General features: G+C 38.5%; 1 protein-coding gene across 4 annotated transcripts in view; it reads left to right on the top strand.

Annotated features, from left to right (window-relative positions):
* Positions 1–14,145: 14,145 nt before the first annotated feature.
* TBC1D19 (TBC1 domain family member 19) overlaps positions 14,146–26,029 on the top strand; it is a 92,996-nt gene continuing 81,112 nt past the window's right edge. For 2 of the 4 annotated variants that reach the window (XM_067562551.1, XM_067562549.1), the window contains exons 1-2: positions 14,148–14,495; positions 23,728–23,800. In XM_067562551.1, the coding sequence (XP_067418652.1) occupies positions 14,394–14,495; positions 23,728–23,800 (175 nt within the window). In that variant the 5' untranslated portion in view covers positions 14,148–14,393. Of the gene's footprint in view, positions 14,496–23,727; positions 23,801–26,029 lie in introns of those variants that run through there. The other 2 variants (XM_067562550.1, XM_067562552.1) reach the window with 2 other exon arrangements.

Here is a 26,029-nt window from a genome sequence, read left to right as displayed (position 1 = left end):
GGGGCCTAACTCCCATTGATTTCAATGGCAATTAGGCCCTCAAATACCTTTGAGGTTCTGGGCCTTGGTCTTCATTTTCAAAGCCATTAATGGATCAAGACTGAATTTTGATCTATGAACCCTCCTCTGAGACAATGCCGATCACATAGCCCAGAATGGAGCACATGAGAGCTGGGGGCAAAGCTTTCTCAATGCATGGGATCTGGCTTTGGAACAACCTTCCCAAAGAGATCAGGTGAACACAGTCTGACTACTTTTAGAAAACATTGCAAAACCTTTTGTGATGCTGGCTGATTATGTCATGTTAGAGTGCATTCAGGTCAATTCACTTGTGTAGATCAAAGTAATGGTTAGATGTATATGTGTGTATTCAGATCTTTAAACTTCATGAAAACTGGTGGAATGTTATTTGTATTCAGAGCTTAAATTCAACCAGAGCTGTCTAGAGCAGAGCTCTGCTCAATATATTAGCACCACGGGGCTAAAGCCCCAAGACTTGGCATCCTGCAGTTAAAGCCTTGAGCCTTGGCACCTCCTGTGGGGCAGAAGCCCCGAGCCCCGTCACCTCCTGTGGGGCAGAAGCCCCAAGCCCCAGTGACTTCCGTGAGGCTAAAGCCCTGATCCCCAGTACCTCCTGGGAAATACTTTGAGATTTTAAGCCCGGCTTGTATTGTTTTTTCTTATCTGTTCCTGTCATAAAGTAATATCAAACATTTGCATGATAAATACCCTTGTACCTAAATTACCCATCAAAGAAATTTTGTAAAATGCTAATGAACAGAGTAAAATAACTGAACGAGAAGACAAGAGATCCCCAGAGTTATTCTCGGTAGCCCTGAAAGAAACTGGAAGTTTATTACATCACTGCCACCATTTGGAGTTACAAACTGTGATTTGCCTATACATATATTTTACCTGCTTTAACCTCTCAATAACTCTCATTCTTTTTTCTTAGCTAATAAACCAAAAGTTAGTTTACTATTGAATTGGCTGCCAGTGTTGTCTTTGGTGTAAGATCCAGAGTACCAATGGATCTGCAGTAAATGACTGGTTCCTTGGGACTTGGAGAAACCTGATGTGGTATCATTTTTTGGGTTAAGTGACCATTATAACAAAATTCAATTTGTCTGGTTGGCAAGATAGACTGGAGAGTCTGAGGGGACTGTTTGTGACTCCATGTTAAGACTGGTATAGTGTGTCCAGGGGTTCATATTTGTTATTGGCTTGGTAAAACCTAATTATAGAACATACCACCAGTCTGGGTGTCTGCCCTGTTTTCTGACAATCTGCCTGGAGATAGGTACTCACACTTGTGAGCCACTCCAGACAGTGTGACACTTTCCTCTTTCAGAAATCCTTTCCAGTATAAGTGAAGCTCACAATATCAACATTTTCTATTCCCAGACCTCTGCCTACCCCCAGTTTCCAAAAGTCACCCCTCCTCCTCCTCCTCCTCCTCAAAAAAAAAATCTCTAATACAAGCAGAGTTTTGACCTCCCCAAAAAGAAGTGCTAGAGACTTCAAGGCATCTGCTACAACTTTACTATTGCTACTGATCTTAGCGGCAAAGCACTCAGATGTTACACTAATGGGTGGCAATATAGAACGCTAAAATAGATAGTCCCAATCAATGCCTGGTGCCCTAGACATGTGATTAAGTACCTTGATGTGTTGGGGCCTGGGTCTTGTTCTTTTTCAATCATAATCTCAGGGCAGTATTCTGATATTAGTTGCATCACTGTACATCTGGACCAATTACTGAACTAACTGAAATCAGAATATGGGTCATATCCACAGCTTCTGTAAATTGCCATAGCTTCATTGAGTTTGGGAGGTGTGACAATTTACTCCATATGAAGATCTGTCCCCTGGCCTTTTGTTTCTGGAAGTTTTGATGTGCTGTGCCTAAGCTGTTCATTTTCTTATCAAAGTGGACAAAATCCCTTTTATTTGGTTCTTACAGACTTCCTTGATAAATCTTATGGTCTGTAATAATTGGATGTCAAAATGGAGGGCAATTATAGTCAATGAGATTACTTTTGTCAGAGATGCCAGGTCAGGCCCATAGTGTTGCCAATGCTGGCAATCACCATCTGAACGACCACACAGTCACAATAAATTTAAACTTCAAATAATTTCCATATAAAGTCATTCCAAAATATTATCCAAACATTGACAAAGAGCAACAATTTCCAGAGTTTCACCATGGATAGGCTTTTAGAACCTAACTATGAGCCTTAGGAGTGATGTTTTCATCTAGATTATCTGTAAGAAAATGCATTCCGAGGAAGAATTATTGTAGGAAGTTTTGAACTGTTTACCTATGTTTATACAATATTATATTGTGCAGGTAGTTAATGTGACTGAAAGGATGTAAGATATAAATTCATTTTCATTACTCAGTCTTTGTTTACATTACAGAATTGCTTTAAAGCTGCCAACATTCAAAAAGAAGAGAGAGGCAAAAATCCAAGAGCAAAGTGCCCTGTAATTCGCTTCTTATTACAGTGGGTCTCACTAGGGCTGTTAAATTAGGTTCTTTAAGTACTGTATTTCCTTATAATGCTATTTCCATTGGTCTATAAGTAAGGCATAAAAACATAGGTTGAAATGTGTTACACAAAGTCCTGTGGCTGAAATCACTTACTGCCAATTTGTCTTTAACAAGCATTTGACAAAACATTATTTTTCTTCTTTTCTTATTTATTTTTTGAACTGGGGAAAATTTGCAATAAATCTAGAGGGTTGTTTTTAGTTCATCTGCTTCTGTTGCTTATTTCCTATCTAAAGTCATAATCTCGCATTTGTGACATCACAAATAGTTGTTGTGGTACCTCCCATGGCCAAGTACACTGGCTTAAGGGCAGCATAAAGGAGTCACAGCTCAACTTAAGACAGACCATTGTGTCTTCACTTAGGGTATGTCTACACTGTGGGTAGCTGACTTGGGCTCACAAGGCTTGGGTTGCAGGGCTAAAAATTTCAGTGTAGACGTTTGGGCTTGGGCTGGAGCCCGGACTCTGCGAGAGAAATGGGTCTCAGAACCCAGGCTCTAGCCTGAGCCCACAATTTTTAGCTCCGCTGTCCAAGCCCCACAAGCCTGAGTCAACTAACCCAGATTCTGAGATTCAGTGTGGTGGGGTTTTTACTGAAGTGTAGATATATGCTGAAAAAAACGTTTCCTTTTCAATGTCCTTCTTTTATCATCCTAACAGATGTTTATTTTGCAGTCCTGACAAATGGGAAAAGTGAAATAAGCTTAAATTTCCATACTGTTGTTGCACTTTGTTACCTTAGATTTTTTGTGTTAACAAAAGGGAAACACATTGATAAAAGATCTGTAATAATAAATGAGTATTTTTGTTTCAGCATTCCTGCTTCAGGATTATATTTAAGTTACTAGAAGCAAGTGGGAGATATTATAAATGTGGTAAGCAACCTGAAAGGGAGAGAGTACCAGTGCGCTCAGTTGCCAAGTTCTCAAAATAAGCTTAATGATCCACTTTTGCTCTCACCCAAAAAATACCTTGTAAACCCTATATAAGCAGCATCAAGATGCTGTCTGGCCTCAGATTTCTTTTACAGAATTTGAAATGTCTCACCAGATAGCCAAGAGCATTGCTTGTAGCATTCGGTTTTGGAATGGCATCCACTTACGGATCCCCAAGCTGATGCTACAACACCAGGGGAGCATCAAGAGCATCGCATTTGACTTTGTTATGCACCATGACAGACTACTTGTTAGCCAGTGCTGCATTTTCACAAATACATTGTGCCTTATGTATCATAACAGATGCCCTCTTGGGCTGAAATCAGGGGTAATTGCCATTTTAGCAACAAGGAGATGATGGTCAGTATTTGCCGGGCTTCTGTACCATTCTGTAATATGACCTTACAATACTACAATTCCAGACCAACATATATGATCCAACTACTTCCTTGTCCAGCCATCCTTGTATATCCAGATTTCCCAATGGATATCTAAGTGCCTGAACCAACTGCCAGTGATGGTAATATTATGAGAAGTGCAAAGGGAGAAAGCCAAGGCTCACATTGGCAGGGGATGATCACACCCTCAAATAGTACAGGAAATACTCATGCTACCCTCAACTGAACCTAAGTGTTATTTTAAAAGAGAGAAAATATTAATCATATTTTTTAAGAAATCCAGGAAATTTCATTTGATACTATACCAGATAAATACAGAATAGCTTTTAAGGCATCTCTACTTAAATATAAAAGCCTCTAAGTATTTGTTGGAAGCCAAATTTTTCAAGTATTGGCTAAATTTAAAAAAACACACTTTTTATCTAATCATTTTCTGGAATTCTTTTGTGTTGATGTGTCCTGAGTCATATAAGCAGTGCTCTGAAGATTTAGAACTGGATTCTGAGGAAAATCTTCAGGTTCGCTCATAAAAGACTGTGTGACTGATAAGTGACTGAGGTAAAACTTAGTTTTCTGTTTTGACTAGAATTGTTTGGTAGTGATTCAAAAATCCACACTGCACTATTTAAATAATTATGAATACAGTTGCCCCTTTTGGCCAAAAGCGGTTTGCCAATATTTGGGGCCTTGCCAGATTGATTTTGTTAGGAGGAGAAATTGATGATACAAGTCACATATTTCTTTGGTGCAACCCTGTTTATCTACAAAGAATGCACACAAAGTCCAGTTTTCCTGAGCATAGTAGGAGCAAACAACAGCATGCAGTTTTCTTGCTTGCAATCTCCAAGACTGTCTCTCCAGTGAGTCCTGTACTCCCAGGAGCAATAATGCCAACCCCAAACCTTTAAAAATTATGTGTCAGAACCCACCAAATGATGAGATTGCCTTAAAAATCATGATGAATGATTAATAATAAACATTGGGTTCTTTTTATTTGCCTTCTGGTTTCTCAGATATTTAGGCTGCATTTGGGTCACATTTTTACGTTTTCCTCTGCAGAGCTAGGGTTACCATATTTCAGGTTCCCAACAAGATGACGCTGCTGGAGAGAGGGGGTGTTGGAGGGGAGAGGGAAAGGGGAACTGGAGGGGGTACAGTTGGGGTGCTGGAGAGGGTACCTGTAGTGGGGGATACTCACTGAAGGTGGGGGGCAGTGTCACTTCCTGTCATGATGGCATAGTGGCTGGCGCAAGCCCAGGAGGCAGCGAAAGCCATCAGTCAGTGCCTCGCTGCAAGACCCCCAGGGCTGGGAGCTGGGGCCTGGGTGGGTAAGGTCTGGCAGCTGTGGCTGATGGGAAATGGATCAATAAGCTGTGGATGCAGGGGAGGGACTCAATCGGGAATTGGACCAATCGGGGCTCTTTCTGAGCTGTAATGTTTGCTCTGCAAAAATCCTGGACATTTCCTGTTATTTGAAAAAGCTGCCTGGATAGAGCCTCAAAAAAGAGGCAACGTCTGGGAAAACCTGGATATATGATAACCCTATCTGCATCTGAGAGAGTCAGAAACTTCCTTTGTTTAGAAAATGAAATCCAAGAGTCTCACCTCATCACATGCTTCCAGGAGCTGGGGCTTTAACAAACCCACCAAGTATCACGAGACTCATGACACAATCATGAGATATATGTATAACTCTGCTCCCTCTCAGGGCCACCCTTATGACTGCTTATCTTGCTGTCCTCACACAGACACACGCAGATGTAACTAATATCCTAGCCTCTGTGTTTGCAATTAGGGAGTCCCTCAGACCACACAACTCAGTTCTCTTCAGGCCTTGCCATGAGACCCATTGCCTTGGGTAATAGCCTCCTATTGTTTCCTACATAAAAGGGCTGAATTGTTCCTTTCATTTAGCCTGAAAGAAGGATGGTTTGCATCCTTTAACTAGGCCTGTGATTGATGGCTGCCATTGACACCTTCCAGGATAACAATACTAAAAGACAAGGCAAATGAATTTGCATATTGATGTGACATATATGGCTTTAAAAGGTTAATTTTTCTTACCTTTTGTGGGTTACATTTATTATTTTGGTTTTAAAAAATTATTGTATTGTTGACAGACAACAAAGTAAAGGGTCATTTATAAACGTGTAGATAAATACATTGTCTCCTTCAACTCTCTTATCAAATCCCACCTCTTTCAGCTCAGTTTCTCCTCATGCCTAACAAAGCCACTAATGCTCCTTTGTGCTATGACTGGAGAGGTGTTAACTGCCCACTTCACACTGAATGAGAGACAAAGCGAGTGGGGTAATAGCTTTTGTTGGACCAATTTCTGTTGGTGAGAGAAACAAGCTTTTGAGCTACACAGAGTTCTGGGACTGACAGAGCTGCAACAATGCTGCACACAACAATGGAAGATATCCCTTTGAATGGTCTCTTGCAACATGTGTTTGTGTTTGGCTGTGACACTCTAAGTTCTTTTCCCAGACCTGAAAAAGAGCTCTGTGTAAGCCGTACTGTTTCTAGTATAGACATACCCTAACATCAGTCAGTGAGGTGGTGTTTCTTACACTGGTAGTCAAATTCCTTCTGTCCGTGTAAGCTGTGTCTACACTAGGGGGCTATGTCAACATAGCTATGCTGGCATAGGCTCTATAGTGTAGACATAGGCTATGTCTACACTAGAGCATATAGCAGCCCAGCTGTACCAGTGCACCATGCTATCAACATATTTTCCATCTCATCATTCCATTCTTTTCATGTTAATAAATACATTGAACTACAACTATGCCAGCTTAGATCTCTGGAGCATCCCACTATTATGAACCTCTTTCCATAGTAAGAATTGTCTATGTATTCTTACTCTGTTTCTTATATCTTAAATTGTTTAATCTATCATAGGGCTTTATTGCTTATTCTTTTCATGCCAATTTACACTAATGTGCTGGTTAATAAACTATTTGTATATAATTGGGAAATTGTGTCAAAAATTAGAACTTTGTTTTGCAGTTTCTTCTTGAGTTAATCTGTGTTGGATTAATGTAGGACAATGATTTTCAGTTTCAGTACAGAATTCTTTAAGATGCTCTGCCACTGGGTGAGAACTATCAGATGAAATGCTATTCCATAATTGGTTAAGATTCTCAGTCAGAACCCTGTCTCTTCTTTAGGTGGTATAAAAGTATTTGTCCCTACAAGGAGAGGAAAGCACTATCACAGAAGATAAAACTATGAGAAACTTGTGAAGGGTCTTCTGTTTATTTATGTTCCACTCATTGAGTGTTTCCATTTTGTAGGTTATTTTTCAAACGTTTCTAGTTGTCCGTTACTTAAAGGAGCAAATGTTAAATTCAAGGTTTAAGGTCAAGGATATGTCAGGAATCTTGAGAATAGAAGCAAAGCTAGATATTCTCCCACTGATAGTCACAGTTATCTTCTGAGCTCATTATCATCAGCAAAGGACCCTGAATCCCTAAGAGAGTCTGTAGCTCCCCGTGGATCATTCTTTAATGTTTAATCTTTCTTTGACAAGATTTTAATAAACATATTTTTCAGTGGAAATGCCTGGTAAACTTTTGATAGATAATTTAGCTGCACCTGTCATATATAAGACAGAATGCCTGTCAATTTTTCATAAAATAATGAAATAAACTTTCATGCAGGAAGAAGACTGGTCCTCTTTAACCATTATCTATAACCAAAGCCCTGTTATAGGAATGACAGCAATTCTGGAACTAATGTGACACATCCTGCAGTCCTAACTCTGTCAGATTCCTGTTAAAGTCAATGATTGAACTGAAGTCAATGAGAATTGTATTTGATAAATGAGTACAGAGCCCTGCAAAAGGACTATGGTAGCTGAAGCTCACACTGATACTGCTTAAATAGAATGTATGTATTCCAGGCACTAAACAAAGATATACCAGATTATTTTAAATTTTCATTAAATATTCTATAAAAGAAACTCTCCCCCCACCCCCATCTTAAACAGAGAATACAATATTGATGTTAGTTCAATATGTTTATAAAACTAACATGACTAGAGAATCAGGGCCTCTGTGCATATTACCTCTTTTACAAGTTTGGTGACTCAAAGTTGTCACATGCTATTTAAAATGATTTTGAAAAAGTAGTTGACATTATTTCCCAAACCACCTCTTTTCTATAGAAAAATAAGTTATTGTCAACAGGAGGCTTCCATTTTATGTAAAGCCAAGATCTGTGAAGACAAATAATATCTAAAATCAAAAACTGAAGCAATATCAAATTCTGTAAACTAGAGTGTTACACCTTGAAGTAATTCGTGTGAAATCTTGCTTTCACATTCAGCCATTTATTAGATAAATATATTACTTTTCATGAAGAATAGTCTGCAATAAGAGAGCTTTTCGAACTTGATAATTCAAAATATATTACACAATCTTTCCTACATTTTGCAGATTTCATCTATGGTATTGGGAAAAAAATCTCATTACACAACAGGAATTGGTTGTTTAAAATAAAATATTAAAACTTGTCAAGATATGGTGCCATGTTTCTTTGCAGTGATTTTAATATTTCTTAGAGTTGATGAAGGTGAATCATTGACAGAAATTTCCTCTTTTTTCTATGTTATAGCTTTTGTTAGATCTGATATGTTGCAGCTACACCCAAACAGTGTGGGCCTCATCAATCCTTACTCACACAAGTAGTCCTATTGGAGAAAATAATGACAATGATATACTTGCAAGATTGGGCCATAAATGAAATTATGCTAGGAATAGTTTTACTATCGTGTACTAAAAATTGAAAACCTCTGATGAGAGGTTGAGTATTCTCCACTCCCATTAAGCTCTGTGGGAGTGGTAAGTGCTCAGGCAGCACCTCATTGAATCAAACAGCTCTTTTCTACAGGAAATCTTCTTTCTAACAGTATTTCCCATTCCCTCCCCCCCCCCCCCAGCTGCACATCTTAACACTTCATATGTTACCTTTGCCTCTATCTTCTAAAGATATTCTCATCCATTTTTAATGGACAGACAAGGTGTACACACCAGTAACAAATGTCTGCAGTGCCAAATAAGTGTCACTTTGCTTGAGAAACATTTTATTCGTTAAGTCAGTTAGAGAGGGTTCAGCCTGGTTGGCCCATTGTTCCCTTTGATCACTTTATAATCTGTTATCAGATTATCTCACTTGAAAACAGCATTTGGTAGCAGTGGTGAGATTGCTCCCACTTTGCAACAATGGGGACATAATCTAATTCCAAAAAAGAGAGAGAGTCTGTGACAAAGTAATGAAAAAAACTTGTACCTAAGATGAGGGCTCAGAGGAAAATAGGATAACTATACCATTTAAACTGTTTGTTAAAGATTCTGGGTAGTGCTTATTGCTGTCTTTTTACAGACTTTTTATTACAGACCCCAGAGGACTGCAGAAGGGCAGGTGTATTACCTATCTTTTTTTACAAGACTTTTTTTAAATTTTTTTTTAACAAGCACTACAGTGCCACAGCTACAGCTTGGCAGGTCATTCATCTGGTATTAAACCAGACAGTCTTTTTTTTTTTATGGTTTGTGCCCCCCATTGGTACTCGGACAAAACCAGATGTGGTTATGTCCAGTATTGGATGGGGGAAGCCCTTTTGAAGAGGGTTCTGCTCCCCTCTCCACTGGTGTGACCTTGTGTGCAAGGTTATGTAAGGGTGCAGGAGGAGGGGTGAAGTGGTGCACTCTTAAACATGGCGTCCCCAGTATGGCATGATTGCAGACATACTGAGTGTAGGGTTACCATATGTCCGGGTTTTCTAAGACATGACTTCTGTTTTGGTCCTCTGATCTCCAGCTGGGCAGATTTGTGAAATATGAACAAATGTCTGTGATTTTTCCTTGCTCCTCATTTGTCCAACATCGATTCTGGTAGAACTGCAATTACCAGCATGCCTAATAGCAGTGTGCATGTTTATTGGTTTGCCATCCTTACTTCTGCGCTGCTGCTGGCGGTGGCATTGCTTTCAGAGCTGGGTGGTTGGAAAGCGGCGGCTGCTGACCAGCCACCCAGCTTTGAAGGCAGTAGTGCTGCCAGCAGCAGTGCAGAAGTAAGGGTGGCATGGCATGATATTGTCATAGAAACTGTATCCCTTCTCCCACTCCAACTGCCCCTGGCAGTGTCCTCTATTTGGGAACTTGAAATATGGTAACCCTAACCGAGTGTCTGAGGTCATGGACACAGTGGGGGTGGCACCACACTATTTCTGGAAGTACTGGAATGTCCAATATTCCAGGAATATGTAAGCGACCACCGAAGCTGCAGCTATGTCACTGTAACATAGATGCATCCTATATTAATGGTGGTGGTTTTCTGGCAATCGGCTATAGCTATGTTGATGGAATAATTCTTCCTAGCCCTGGCACTTAGCATAAAATTTTTCACAGCCCTGAGTGCCATAGCTAGGTCAATCACATTTTTAACTTTGTGCCAGGCCTAAATGTCTTGGCCAAAGACCCAGAAGAAGTCAGGCTAAGGGCTAAGAATAGGGCCTAGGTCTCTCAATTCCAACCACCCCAATGTTTTAAGTATGGTGAGGTCCCAGCCCAAGATGGCATTGCAATGCCTTGGGATGACATGGCATGGCTTTGCCATTGGGTAGTATAGAGACGCCATAGGATCTCAGGTGGCAGCCCCAGGAAAGTATAATATGACACATAGGAACAGTGCGTGAGGCAGCAGGCCAGTGCAGAGCCATGCCGCAGGGTGGTCTGGTGGGGTGGAAAGCGCCCTGTCATGGTGAGGTGCCGTACGTGGGGCAGAGTGATGGTGACACTAATGAATGCTGCAGGGTCAGTCAGTGCTGGAGGAGTCTCTTAATCTAGGCAACAGGTGAGGCTGGGAGTGTGTGTCCTGCTCAGTGGCTGTGGATGAAATACTGGCTCCACACAAGATGAGATTGCTTCCCAAGTAAGGGATCCATTCTCCCTGATGCAGGAATAATCTGCAAAGAGGTGTTTCCATATGAACTTTTCACAGCATTGGGCAAGGAGAAGAATGGGATTTTATCCCCCTCATAGAGGATTTCACCATCAAAGTAGTGGATCTTCTGCAGGAACTGTACCACAAGAAACTCCCTTCCATCTGTTTCAGGAACCTTCTTCACAATGGGATTTCTAAACCAGGTTGGAGTGGTATGTTAAATTACTGCAACGTGTGGCTCCATCCTGCAAACAGGCACACACTTGCTTAATTTTATGCACATGAAAAATTCCATTGAAGTCAATGAGACCATTTATGAGCATAAAGTTAAGTATGTGCATGAGTGTTTGCAGGATTGGGGCTTCTGTCACTAAATCGCTGTGCAAATAGATTATACTAGCTAGGCTGCATTCTCCCTGTGCAAAGTACAGGCAATGCAAGCCAAAATAGGGAAAGAACAGGTTAAAGAATATTTAGATAAATTAAGTGATTTCAAGTGGGCAGAGCCTGATGAAATTCATCCTAGGGTACTTAGGGAAATAGCTAAAGAAATCTCAGAACCATTAGCAATTATCTTCAAGAACTCCTGGAGGATGGGTGAAATCCCAGAGGACTGCAGAAGGGCAGGTGTATTACCTATCTTTTAAAAAATGAAAACAAAGAGGACCCAGGAAATTATAGACCAGTCAGCCTAACTTCGATAAGTGGAAGGATACTGGAACAAATTATTACACAATCAATTTGTAAGCACCTGGCAAATAATAGTGTTGTAAAGACTAGCCAGCATGGATTTGTCAAGAACAAATCCTGCCAAACCAGTCTAATTTCTTTCTTTGATAGGGTTATTGGCCTAGTGGATGGGAAGAGGCAGTAGATGGGATGTATCTTGATTTTCGTAAGGCTTTGACATAGTCCCACATGACATTTTCATAAACAAATCAAGGAAATGTGGTCTAGATGAAATTACTATAAGGTGGGTACACTTCTGTTTGAAAGACCATGCTGTAAGAGTAGTTATCAATGGATGAATCAGGGTCTAACTGATTGCCATTTGTGGGACTGGAAGGAGTTTTCCCCCACATCAAATTGGCAGTAACACTAGGTGATTTTTGTCTTCCTTTGCAGTGTGGGGCTTAGGGTGCTTGCCAGGATTATCTGGGAATATTTTACTTAATCTTTTCCCTGACATTGCAGAGGCCTTGGGCATTGGTGCACCTTGGTCCCTCTTATTTTCTGCCTGTGGCAGACAATAATTTCATCTCCTGTAGGCTGTAGTATTTCCTGTCTAATTCCAATTGTTGGGTTTAGTGTGTAGTTTGAGTGGTGGTGGTGGTTTATGATGTTCAGGTCAGACTGGATGTGTTGATGGTCCTTTCTGATCTTACCCTTTGACTCTGACAGCTGGAATTGCTAATGCTTTAAAAAAATCCAGTTTGTTTAAATTTAGAAAATATCATGAGAAACCAATGAAAATCCATGCTGCAGACAAGATTGCTTGGATGCTGGAGGGTAATCCAGTGGATTTAGGACTCAGGAGACATTGGTTCAGTTTACAGCTCAATCCCTGACTTTCTGTGTGACCTTGGGCAAATCACTTAACCTACCCTGGACCTTAATTTCCCATTGGTAAAATGGAGATAATACCACTCTACCTCATAGTGTTATTGTGAATATAAAATATTGTAATGATTGTGAGGTTCTCAGATACTAGTGATAAAATCATGTAAATCAATTCTAGATTCCTGAGTATTCTGAGTAGAAAATGTCTAGAAAAATTAAAACAAGCTATCACATGAACTTATTTTTCACCTTTGTTCCACGTACCTCCTGTGCCAGCTGTCACTTCTTTTGCCAATTCTGATTGTTGCCATAACACAACCTCTGCAAACACTTAGACAAGTGCATACTTTTTCTCACATAAGTAGGTCCACTAAGGTCAACGTCCACACAAACATCTTGTGACCTCCTCAGGAAAGGGATTTCATCCTGATTTGTTTCATAAAGGATCACACACTGTTGTTGCAATATTAGTAGCATGTAATCAATAACAAAACTTTTTTCACAATCACAAAACGCAAAAATAGTGGAAAATCTATTCTGTTCAAACTTAAAAAAAAAAAAAAAAAAATAATAAAGCTGAAACTAAGCATGAGAAATTTCAGACCAAAAGCCATATTTTTAGTAAGTTATTAGTACCTCATATTAAGATTTTGGGTGTGATGTCAATCACAATTACAGAATTGCTATTAGGGATCTTATTGTGAAATTCTGTTGAAATTAAAAGAAAAAAATAATTGAAACTGAGTCTAATTTGTGAATCCCTTGCCATTTATTTAATTTTGTCCTCCTCAGCCCCAATCATGCAACCACTTATGTATGTGTATAACCCCAGCGAAGTCAACAGAATAGTTGAGTAAAATAGTCACATACATAAAAGGCTACAGGATTAGACTCTTAATGCATTCAGATTAAATGTTAACACCAATAGCACAAGATGTAATTAGCATTATTGTAATAATGGCATCATTTCTTTTTAATCCGGACTAGAAATAAGAAATGTAATGATGTCATTTTGCATGATCAGAGTTCCATATATTGTATATATTTTTAGAACATTTCAACTATTTTGCAAATGCAAAAAAACAAGAACAGTTCACCATCAAATTAAGGAACAAATAGTAGCATATTATAAATCTTGCTCTACAAGGCAGATCTTTATTATATATTTAAATAAAGCAGAATTACTCTATCTTAATTTAATAATTCAGAAGGCATAAGAAGACACAACCAATTAGTGGCAGTAATTTGCATTTTTATGCTCCTTCATTATTTTCCAAGTTCTCTGCTATTATAGCACTAAAAATGTCATCTTTCAAAGGTGAATCGCCAACCTGTTTTTTGTTTGCATGATAACCAGGCCCCTTTAATTACTGAAAGACCAAACAATTTAATACATTTCAAAGAAATTGCTGTGCTGTGATTTTTTAAAGTTAATCATGATACACTTGTTTTCAATATAGTTTGTTTTTATTTGGTGCAGAAAGCTGTGCTTGCACTCAAATGTTTGTTAGTGCCCTAATTCATTGGAGTTCTTAAAATCATGCCTAATTTTATTCATGAGTAGTCCTACTAAATGCAAGGGTTCAGGGCTTTCAAGTTAAGCATGTGTTTAAGTACCTTCTTGACTCAGGGCCTAGGTTTGGACAAATGGCCTTTTGCAGCAAACAGTAGTTTTGCCTTCGGAATCGACATGATTTAGGTCACCTTCCCTGTGTCTATTATGCCCTGCACCAGAGTGGGGTGATAGCAGAAACAGGCGGGGGAAGGGCCGGAAGGCGGAACTCTGCTGTGGGCGAGCCAGTGTCCAGCCGGAATCTGCAGCAGCGCGCCCCTCTGCTCTTTTAGTTGCCTGGTAACGACGTCACTGATGTAGCTGGAGCGGGGCAGGAGGAGGAAGAGAAGGTGTCCCCCAGAAATCGGTCCGGCTACGACGCACGCCGGCGCTGGGAGGCGAGGAGTGCTGCGGCTGGGCAGGGGCCCCGCTGTTCGCTGGGATGATGCTGGACCAGGACACGGGGCTCTCCTTGACCATCGCTCAGATCGTGCAGCGGCTGAAGGGCTCCAGCCTCCACTCCCAGCTGGAGCGGCAGGCCCGGGTGAGCCAGGCCCCCGGCTGCCCGCCTCACCCCCTATTGCATCTTTCTCCCTTTCTGCTTCCCTTCCCCCCTCGGCCTTTCTCCCTCCCCCTCTCTCCATCCCGCCCCTCATCACCCCTGCGCCTTGTTCTCCCGGTCCCTTCCCCCCTTGGCCGGACGCACCACGCCCGGGCCCGTCATTCGCCCCGACACAACACTGCTGGGCGGATGCAGGGGTCCGGGGTGGGAAGGAGCGTGGAAACCCTGTCCCTGTCCAGATGAGAGGGAGTCAGACCTGCCCTAAACCTTTCTGCAGGGTAAGGATACTCGCTGCTTAACTGTAAGGGCGGAGTTTATAGTCTGTCCCTTTGGGGAGGAAGGATTTTGCTGTGTATTAATCACCTGGTTAAAATCTCACCCATTCAAATTGCTCCACCAGATGAATTGGGTCGTTTTTTAATCCTTCATTTGAGATACTTTTTTTTACAAACTCCTCCTCCAGGATGCCCTGCTCAGAACATGAGGATTTACTGAAAAGGAAGGAAACAAATGAAATAAGCAACAGAAAGTGATGCTGTAATAATTGTGTCTGTGGGGGGAAAAAAGATCCTTTGTTTCTATCCAGTGTTCTCACTGAGCTTTACATCAATTTTTAGTTCTTTAATGCTTTTAAAGGCAAAAAGATGTTATTTTAATATGCAGCTCCTTAGTGGACATCCTGTCCTCTGGATTGTTTCATGTGGAACTGCCACAAACATTATTATGGCCTGAAATGAATTTGTAGCCTGAAAGTCTGTTTCCATGTATCGCCGCACCCCTTTTTCTATGGATGACATCTGGTCTTATTGCTCATGGCAATATCCGTTTGCATGATCTTATTCTCTGTAGTTTCTTTTGATAACTTTTATTTACCTTTCATTGCTGTTGATGTCTTGATTGTTTTCTGGGATCTTTCTATTTGATTTTTTTAAAATAGGCTCTTATTTTGAATCTTATTTAAAATAAGCAAGCTAAATTTCTGGATTCTTTATAGTAGCCTATCTTACACCTCTTTGTTTCTGCAGTGCATTGTTCTGAGTCATGGCTTTGATCCTGCAAACACTTATGCACATGCTTAACGTTTTGAAGGACAGTATTTAGTCATTCCTTCAGGTTAATAATTTGCAATACCTACATTAGTCTGGATTTATTTTAGAGATGGTTATTTAACAGAACTGGCTATTTAAATGAATCTTGTCATCTTCAAGATATTTTAAACAAATAACTTCTTTGTTTCTAACAACCCCTTAAATTATTACTACTGAAAGAATTTAAAAATCCAGATTTTGTTATTGTCTTTTTTCTTTATGCCTTTCTTTTGTCTTGGTGATAATAAAATCAATTAAGTCAATTTAGCTTTTGCCTAGTTTATCAGTTTTATTTTCAGGTTCTTAGTTCTTCAAACATAGCATGGTAACGTTAATTTTTTTTAAGCTGTCTTCACTGGAATATTTTAAAAATATTATGAAAACATTTATTTTGGTATTACATTTTATAAAATCTCCTCCCCCCCCCCCATGTTTAAATTGTGGACCATATTTAAATTGATTGTTTCCCTTAAATTGTACAAATGATGTTTTATTGGATAAAACAAATAGTTGGTTATTTGCCTTACTTTTGTTAGCATTCCTGTATTAGACAAGGTTACATTCTGGGGCTGTTGACTTTTGACTTCCATGAGTCAGTGCTATATTGACTTAATTTATATTTCTCAGATTGCTTGGGTTCTGTGTGGGACCATGTCATTTCACTCTTATGTCAGTTTAGGTTTCCCAGAGGATTAGGCATTGGACCCTGTATTATTTTCTTTATATCTATTAGTGCTGTCCCTGAATTTCATTGTTGTTAAAAATTTTTGGAAGGATTAGATTTTTTTTATTGGTAAGCTTTGGTAAATTGATTTCAACATTCACACACAAACTGACAAAAAAAATTCCATGAATGATAAATGAACATTGTGTTGTAAGTGCTGTGTAGGTCAGTACCAAACACAAAAGAAGAGTTATAATCTAAATGTATAAGTGAAAACCAACAGAACAAACAGAACAGAACATCATGATCACAGCCCAGTCTCTCTTAAAAACTTCACAGAACAAGTGGATTTTAGAAGTTTGTGGAAGGAGAAGGAAGGAGCGTGGTATATATTAGTAGGGAGATTATTCCAGTCAAGGTAAAGGAGAGAAACAGGGCAATGAGAGAAGCAGATTGAGCACTTAAGAGATGAAGGAGGAGATGTAGAGTAGGGTGAAGCTTGGAAGGAGAGGAGAGCAGCTTGACCTTGACATTATTTGATGTCTACCTACAAAAGCATTTCTAGATGTGATGAGCAGTATTTTGAATTTGTAGCTTACATGACTCTGGACAAAGCTGAAGTAATGTTTCTTGGCCCTTACTGCTATTGTTCTATCATATATTCTTGCTTTTTAAGAGGTTGCATTTGGATCCTGTATTTTTCCAGGTATATGTGTGATCCTGAGTTAATTTGTGTATCTCACAGTTACCTTCCTCTTACAAACAATATAGGTCTCACTTGTTTTATCTTTTACTATTTGTATTTTTTTTTAATTCTGCCAAAACTCTGATCCATGTTCAAGTTTTCTCTATATTGAACGGTTGTAATGTCTTTTTGGGAGGGATCCCTGCCTTCTCTGTTTTGGTTTTTGTGATTTGTTGAATTTTGTTGTTGTTAGCCTCCAATTACTACTTAATTCAGGCCATTACATTGACTACCTTGGAAGCTGCAGATTATATACAAAATCTTGCTATTCTTATGCGAGACAGCTCAACTCTTATTCATCTCTGGAACATGATATGTGTTCTGGTCTGCTTGTTAGTTACATTCAGTTTCTGACTTGAATGTTGTGGTATAAATAAATCTGTACCAACTGCAATATTGAACATCCCTACATGAAGCCCCATTTTAGATAAATCTCCATTTTGCTGTTGATCTAAATTCATCCAAGAGAAAACATAAAACTTTATTTTAGTTAGTTTTTTAGCTCATATTTGTTTTTAATGTTTACACTACTATAACATAAATCACTTTTAAAGTGCTCTGTAAATAACATTGTAAACCCGCAAATCACTCAAAATCCACTCTTCAAAATTTTGTGTGCACACATATGTGCGTGTACAGTACCTAACAAATATCAGGATGTAAGTCAAGATTTGTGTGCCCATATAATGCCCCCTTACAATTAGTATTCAGAATATTTTTAAAGTTAGTGATATTTACTGAGCCTAATTAAAATAGTGGGGAACTAATATTTAAAATAACAAAATTCTTGCTATAATCATTAGTATCTGTTTTTTTTTTAATTATTTTTTTTTTAGTTCTAGCAGGCAGAGCTCACAAAACAGTTTCTGTTGTCAGCTGCAGAACTTTTGAAAAAACGAGGTTTCTTAAGACTGACATTTCTGAATGTTGAGTCTTTGAGTAGAGATATCAGTCAATTATGTTTGGGGTGCAAGAAGGAAATGGAAATTTTAAATGAGATGAGACTTCTCCTTTATTTCTCGAATTTTCATGAGAGATGTTACTTATGGTAACATTTAGGATAATTAAGTTGTCAAATATGTAATGTAAACAGCAACTTATTTTAGCAATACACCTCTAAGATTACAGGCTGTTTTGCATCCAGGTGATGACAGATGCTAGAACCCTGCATAAAGATTCAGAGTTATTTTTGATGGTTCACTCTGATGGCAGATCAGATTAGCTCTAATCCAGGAGTATTAAAAAGGTTTGAATATATCTCTGAGCCATAGGTAATTACAGGGTAGGGACAGAAGGCTAGATTGACTAATGGGATTTAAACTAACTCTTAAGTGCCCCTCCTGCCCACTGGAATTCACAGCCCACAGTTAGGCACTGAGCCTTCCCATACAATGCATGGGAGAGTTAGGTGCTTAAGAAAGGGATTCTCTGAAGCCAGCAAACTGAATGGGCAGCTGTCTGTGGTAGCTACAAGTGAAATGCAGAGGAAAGGGGCAAGTCTTAGGGTTCAGATCCTCAAAGATGCTTAGATGCCTGACTGAAAGGCTGGAGGGCACTACATGTGATTTTCAGCCATGAACCCTTTCCTGGAGTTAGATGCTTAAGCCACATCAGTCTCTTCTTCACAAAAAATGAGAGAGAGCCCCTCCCTTCCCACAGCCAATAGCCCAAGTGGTCAGGATACTCACTTGGGATGTAGGAGACCCACATTCAAATCCCTGCTCTACCTGATTTGGAACAGGGATGTGGACCCAGGTTTCCCATATCCTGAGTGAGTGCCTGACCACCAGACTTTTGGCTGTAATGGAGTGGGTCTCTCACAATCTCTTCTGTCAGAACTGTTCCACTGTATATAAATAATTAAATATTCATTGGATCAGAGAGAGAGAGAGAAACCCTATGTTCTGGTGATTAGGGCACTCACCTGGGATGTAAGAGACCTGGTTTCAGTTCTCTTCTCCAATTTAGGCAAAGCTGAGATTCAGACCTGGCTCTCCCACATCCCAGGTAAGTGCACTGGGCTTTTGAATAGAGAGGGGACAAACACACTTGCCTGTCTGCCCCTGTTATCTTTTGTGCAGTCTGAATCCACTGGAAAAATACAGTTCCATTGAAATAAAATGCTCTGTGACGTTGTGTCAAATTTGCAAAAAAAATTTGTTTAGGAGAAAAATTGGGGGGCAAAAGTTCCAACAATGTTGAAATTCCATTTTGACATTTTTGGAATGAAATGTTTTGATTTTTCATTTTGAAATGGCTTTTTTTTTTTTTTTTTTTAATTTTTAATTTTATATGATATTATTTATAAAATAAAGTTTTGGTCTGAAATAATTTGTTTCAGAATTTTCTTTCTATGTGAAATGAAGCCAAATATTGAAATTTTGTAAACCTTTGTGAAATGAAATTGCCACCTCCACTGAGTTCTAATAAAAATGTGTTAACAATTGTGAGTCACTCAGATCCTACTGTGCAAGAGCCTAAAAATACCTGGATGGATGGATGGATAGATAATTAAAAAATTAGGCCCCAGCATTTCACTGAGGCAGAAGATTCATAGGTGGGCCTTCTGACATAGATAAACTATATCCAGACATTAGACATAAAGGGGGGAAATGAAGTAAAAGAAGAGATAAAGAATGAAGCACAATCATTTTTTAAAACATCCCTGTATTCCCTGTTGCCACCTGTATGACCATTTTTAGCTTGTAGTTAATTGTTGGCACCTCTGCAGAAATGGGTCTTGAGAAGAGATTTCAAAGAAGACAGGGTAGTGGCTTTATAAATAAATTGAGAGGGAGTTTCATGCATAACAATCAGCATAGAAGAATGTGTGAGGGTGCTTATAGAAGAAGCAGACTGTTGGGTGATAAAGGTTGGCCAAGTGGAGAAGGCAGAGCACACTTTGATAAGATAGAAAGGATCATGAGGGATCTTAAAGTGTGGACAAGAAGGTATATCTGATGTGGTGGTGAAAGGGAGCCGCTTGAGGGAGCTAAAGAAGAGGAAGGGAGTGACATGATCAGAATGACTGCCTAGGAAGATGACCTTATCAGCAGCCTTTTGATGGACCTGAGGTGGGTGTCACTGTCAGTAGAAGAAGGTTGTATTAATTAAATGGGAAATAAGGGCCTGGACAAGAGTTTTAGTGGTGTGGGTAGTGAGAGAGAGCTGCTTTTGGGAATGTTTTAGACTCAAGGAGTAAGTGGCAATATATTGACACTGCCTGGATCCTGTTGCTAGCGGGAGAGCTGATGGACATTATAATAGATTGTGAGATAATCTAGGCAACTATTTTGATGAAATTTTTCTTCAGTGCTAAAAGAATTATTGATACTGAGCTTTGCCGATATGAAAGTTCAAATTAGCAAGTGATCGCTTCTGTAAAACGCAACATTATATAACAAAAGCTATCAAATAATAGTAGGCTCATTATTCTTCATCAGATAATTAATACATTTATTTTTATGTATCATGTTTAATAAAGGGCTTACTGAGCTTTCCTTGTATTAATAGAGCTTGCAACCTATTGTTCAGCAGTGACATTTACAGTATGAGGAATCTTAAATTGAATACAGTTATGAATTCGTTCAACAGATTAAGGAGTTCAGAAACAACATAAGTTTGATTCACATAAGATCTTTATTAGTAATGTAGGTATACATGAATTACCTTGCAGTTTTGTACCCTATTTGCAGCAGTAAATTTCTGTCTTCAAATGAAACTTAGGTAACTTGATTAAAACTGCAAATATAATTTACAAAACCTATCCAGCATTCCCACAGGAGTGTGCAAAATTTAAATTACCTACTTCTGCCTAAAAGCTGACACTAATTGTTCCTTGCTCTCAGTTATTTTCTCTTTCAATTGCTAGATTATTTGTACTCGTAAATGAACAGCATTTCACTTTACCCCATGTTGTTCCCTAGCACTAAGTGCTGAAAACTATCAAACATACATTAATGTAGAAATGCTCAAATATAGAGAAGCTTATTGGTGTCAATGTCAATTAGATTTCTATATAATATACTATACTCAAACATGTTCATAACTTTTTTTTTTTTTTTTTTTTTTTTAAAACCTTAACGGGGGTATAAATTAAAATCCAACCAAAATCAAAACTTGGACTTTTCTGGGTTTTGGTAATATAAATTACTTAGCAAGCACAACTGTGAACATTTTCTTATGACCATTTTGAGACAGTGTTATGATTAGGGAGATAATAGCAACTAAAGCTAAAAACATTTGGCACTTGTGTGAAACTAGACCGATTAACAGTAATAAACACATATAAAGTAATGGCACTTATCTAAGAAGAAAAGACTTTAAATGGAAGTCTGAAAATATTTAGACAGTTTGTAGAACTATTAAGTGGTCAACACATTATTACTTTATATGGTCAAATTTATTATAGTCAAATTATTACTTTATATAGTCAAATCTGAAAAAGGTTCTGGGGAGAGTAGGATCTCCACTCCGGAAACACAAAAGCAGGTTGATCTCAGGACTAAAAAATATGAGCTATGAGAACAAAGTGTGTACACACTCCAAACCATAGTATTCTGAACAGTCCAAGGGTTTCAGTAAAGGACAGAAATGAAAATTTAAGAAAAAGAGAGCCTCCCTCCCTCAATCGCACTGAAGAACTAATACATGAATGGAACAACCAAATAAACAACATTATTCAGAATGGAAACTTTGATGTCATTCAGAATTTGTTCTTAATTAGTAATTGTCACAGAATGTGCCATCAGATTCTAATCTGATAGTAATTCAAAATAAGATTTGGATTAAAGAATTTTTTGTACCTCATTTTCCTGATCTTATTGGTTCATGTATTTCCTATTACTTTAATTTACTTGAAGTTATTCTATCATTTAATTTTTATGTACATTTAAGATTGTGTTCTAAATGTATGTAGTTATTCCAGTTAGGTAATACACCTAATTAAATATACATCCAAATAACTACAGAGTAAAGTCATTCCATTATGTATAGAAGAGGATACCTATAGCAAAAAATTGTCTGTTACTGGGAATAGGGGGTTGGTTGGTACAAGATTAAGGCCTGGTCTACGCTTACTGTGAAATTCGGTGGCAGTCAACAGGAGATACACAAGCTACGTAGAGTAGCTTGCATATCTCCCGGCAACTTCCAGATTCTAAATAGCCCGGAGTCCCCACTATGCTGCGCTGACAGGAAATGCCTTCCCTTCAATGCAGCATTACTCTTTTTCCGGGGGTGGATTTATTTGGTTGACTTCTGCATCAATTGAGTGGGTCTCCATTTCCACTCCGATCCTGTAGAATCGATCTGGTGGTGCTGAATTTGCCACTATCAGTATAGACATAGCCTTAATAGGCAATTGGGACTAATTTCCTTTTGCATTTCCCTTGGTATTGAAGTTAGAAACCAACTACAGGGTATGCTCTGCAGGGTTAGTTTCTCCTTTCCACTGAGCTAATAAATTTACCTTGGAAAACTGCACAGGAATGTTTGTTGCCCACTGGGTAACTCCTTTTTGAGTCAGGTGGAGGGGTGATTGGGTAGACCCTACTAGGGCTGGAGCTAACACATTGTAAAGCCACCTCTGGTCTTGAAAGATTGTTAGTTTGTAAGCTTCATTTTGGTAAAGGCCAGATCTAGCTTTTAGAGGCTTAGGCTGGGACTGAAGTTAGTCTGACTCAGGTAGAGGCTTGTTTCATCCTTAAGATTGACTTTTTTTCTACATAGACATTGTAATGGTGTAACTTAAATTGGTTTAATTAAACCAGTGCAACTTTTGTGTATGGACTCTTTTATAACAATTTAAAATTATTTATATTAGTTTAGCCAGCACCAAATTTATAGGTTTATGCTATATTAATATGTCCGGTTTAAACTGATACAAAAGAGAGTCCTCACAAAAAATTGCGATGGTTTAATTATATTGATATCAAATTATTCCATTTTACTGGTACAACTTTGTGTTGAAATCAGGCTTGATTTTAGCCTTGAAGTTTGGCAGTGGCCTACTCCAGCCCTTAAAATATTCGTTTAGTCTGGACAAATCTTATTCAAACTCTTGATTTTTTTTTCTTTTAATTTAGGTGGGAGCTATATTATTATGGAGTTGCTATGGGAATTTTTATAAAAAGCCCTTTCGGTTTCTGTAGAGCCTAAAAAACACAAACTATTTTTTTCCTATATTTTAATGCTTCAGAGTATTTTTATGCTCCTTTCTCTTCTATGATATCTGAGTCTACAGCTCAGTTTCCATGTATTAAATCAGGGGTGGCCAACCAGTGAGAGACAGAGCGTCGCAGTTACCTTGCCCTCTGGCAGCGCGTCAATTTCACTCCTTGTCTCTCTACCTGCCACCTACAGTGACAGTTCCCACTGATCTGTCAATTTCGGCAGCAGCTCGTCAATTTCACTCCCCCCTTCTCCCCAGCTCTGCATTTGTCTGAGCAAAGAGCCGCATGCGGCTTGCGAGCTGTGGGTTGGCCATCCCTGTATTAAATCTTTGTATGACAAACTTACATTATTATTTTCCAAATGCAGTGTTATGGCTGACACACCATACGCCCTGAACTCAGAAAATTTAAGAGCATGGTTTCCACAACAGTTACAACTCATTCCTCTTCTGCATATTACTTCTACCTGTCCTAAGAATGTTTCTTACATCATAATTAAAAATAGAAAGTTTACTCTCCTGTTTGCTTTTATTTTATTTATTAGATTAGTCTACACAAACCAGAAATTAAACTTGAATCACTAAAGGAAGATATTAAGGAATTTCTGAAGACCTCAGGTTTGTAATAGTTAATTTAATTCAATTGGTGAGTCTGTAAAAGTATAAATACTTCTGTGATTAAATATAGATCCAATATTCTGTAATTTCAGATTAAGGAATTTACATGCTCTATTTAAAAAGTTTGCAAACTGGTAAACTTTGAAAGCCTTGCAGACTAAGGCTCCTTCTGTCTTCTTTTAAAAACAAAAATAGGACATTTAATTTGTTTCTTATGTTAAGACTGCATGATTTAATTACTCAAGAATTTAATTACTCAAGAAATGGACAAAGTTGAAGTTGTGCAGATACAACCTCAAATCACTATTTTCCATGCATAAAGTCTATACAAAAATTGGTGTGGCTTTATTAATGTCTTTGGTATGTGCTGAGGGATAGAAGAAACGGATCATTATGTCACACATTGAAGAACCTTATTAACTTGTGACTCTGACTTTTGTTACACTTCCTTGCCCTCAGTATTTGTCCATGCTTGTCATGCCATGTCTTTGCTTGCAATGTCAGTTCATTTAGGTTCTGATGCTGCAAAGGGATCAGTAGGGGCAGAATCTTGTGCCCAGGAGGAGTCCCACTAAAGTCATTAAGACATCCAGCAGCTGTAATGGTCCAAAGACATTATTGGGGTTTTAGTTTGTGATTTAGCAAGGTACTTAAGCATGTGGTGAATTTTAAGCATGTGAGTAGTCCCACTGAAGTTAGGCATGTACTTAAGTACCTTACTGAAGTACATTGTAAACTCTGCAAGGGACTGTGTCTATTTTGTGTTATGTAAGGCACAGTTATGGGAATTCAATAGATAATAATAGTAAATAAAAATGTTGGTGAGAATTTATTAAATATATTTATTAAATTTATTTATTTATTAAAGCCCATTTTGTGGAATTTAATTTTTGAATTATTTGTCATTTTAAGTTCTGTAAAACTATGCAAATTATGGAAGAATTTATTTATATTTTATAAAATCTCAACAAATTTAAAGAAACCCTTTAACAATATTTTTTAAAAGTACATTCACTAACTGGAGAAAGCAATATTTGAACTTTATTAAGACAGTTTAAGGATAGTCCCATACAAAATATAAAAGAGTTCAAATAAGAAAAAGTCATATGAAAAGTCATTTTAAAATACGCTGTTAATAAGCACAATGCCTATGAATTTCTCTAAGAAACAACTTGACATTCTACAATAATTACTCTTCAGAAGTCTAGCTGCAAAAGGAAAAAATATTCTTGGATACTTAATCTTAAAATACATACTTTACAGAGAAGGGATCTTACCATTTTTGAAGTGTAGGGGTAAAATTTCCAAAAGTGCCGAAGTGACTTAAGTACCTAACTCCCTTTTGAAAATGGGAATGGGGCTCCTAAGTCATTTAGGCACTTTTCCAAAACTCTTAGTTGCTGAACACTTACAATTCCCATTGAAGTCAATGAAGTTATTGGTAGCTGCTTGGAAAGTCTCAAGATTTGTTAAGTCATTTAAGATGTGCTGGGCCATAAAGCCAAGAACATGGAATCATAGAACCATAGGGTTAGAAGGGACCACAAGGATCATCTAGTCCAGTGTGTCTCAATCTTCTTGATATCAGGGACTGGCTTGCTGTCTTCCTAAACTGTGTTAGGGAGGTCTCAGGGATTGGCTTCAGTCCATGGACCATTCTTGAGAAACACTGTTCTAGATGCGGGATTTGTTGTCTAAACCATCCAAGACAGATGGCTATCCAACCTCTTTTTGAAAACCTCCAGTGAAGGAGCTTCCAGGGCTTCCCTAGGCAGTTTGTTCCATTGTCCTACTGTTCTTACAGTTAGGAAGTTTTTCCTGGGATTTAATCTAAATCTGTTATGCTGTAGTTTGAACCCATTGCCTCTTGTCCTGCCCTCTGTGGCAAGAGAGAACAACTTTTCTTCTTCTTTTTTATGGCAGCATTTCAAATATTTGAAGACCGCTATCCCCCCGCCCTTAATGTGCTCTTTTTCCAATCTAAACATACCAGTGTCTTCAACCTTTCCTCGTATGGCTCCATCCCTTTGATCATCTTTGTCACTCACCTCTGGATCCTTTCAAGTTTCTCTACATCCTTTCTGTACATTGGTAAACAAAATTGGACACAGTACTCCATCTGAGGCCTAACCATCACCGAGTGGTACTATCATCTTCTGTGGCTTGCATGCTATGTGTCTGTTAATGCAATCCAAAATTACATTTGCTTTCTTTGCAACAGCATCACAT

This window comes from Emydura macquarii, unplaced genomic scaffold (assembly GCF_026122565.2).
Source record: "Emydura macquarii macquarii isolate MOO-44397 ecotype Brisbane River unplaced genomic scaffold, CSIRO-AGI_Emac_v2 contig_2448, whole genome shotgun sequence".
NCBI lineage: Eukaryota > Metazoa > Chordata > Testudines > Chelidae > Emydura > Emydura macquarii.
Note: the sequence above shows the minus strand (reverse complement) of the source record. Positions and strands in the feature narration are given on the sequence as shown.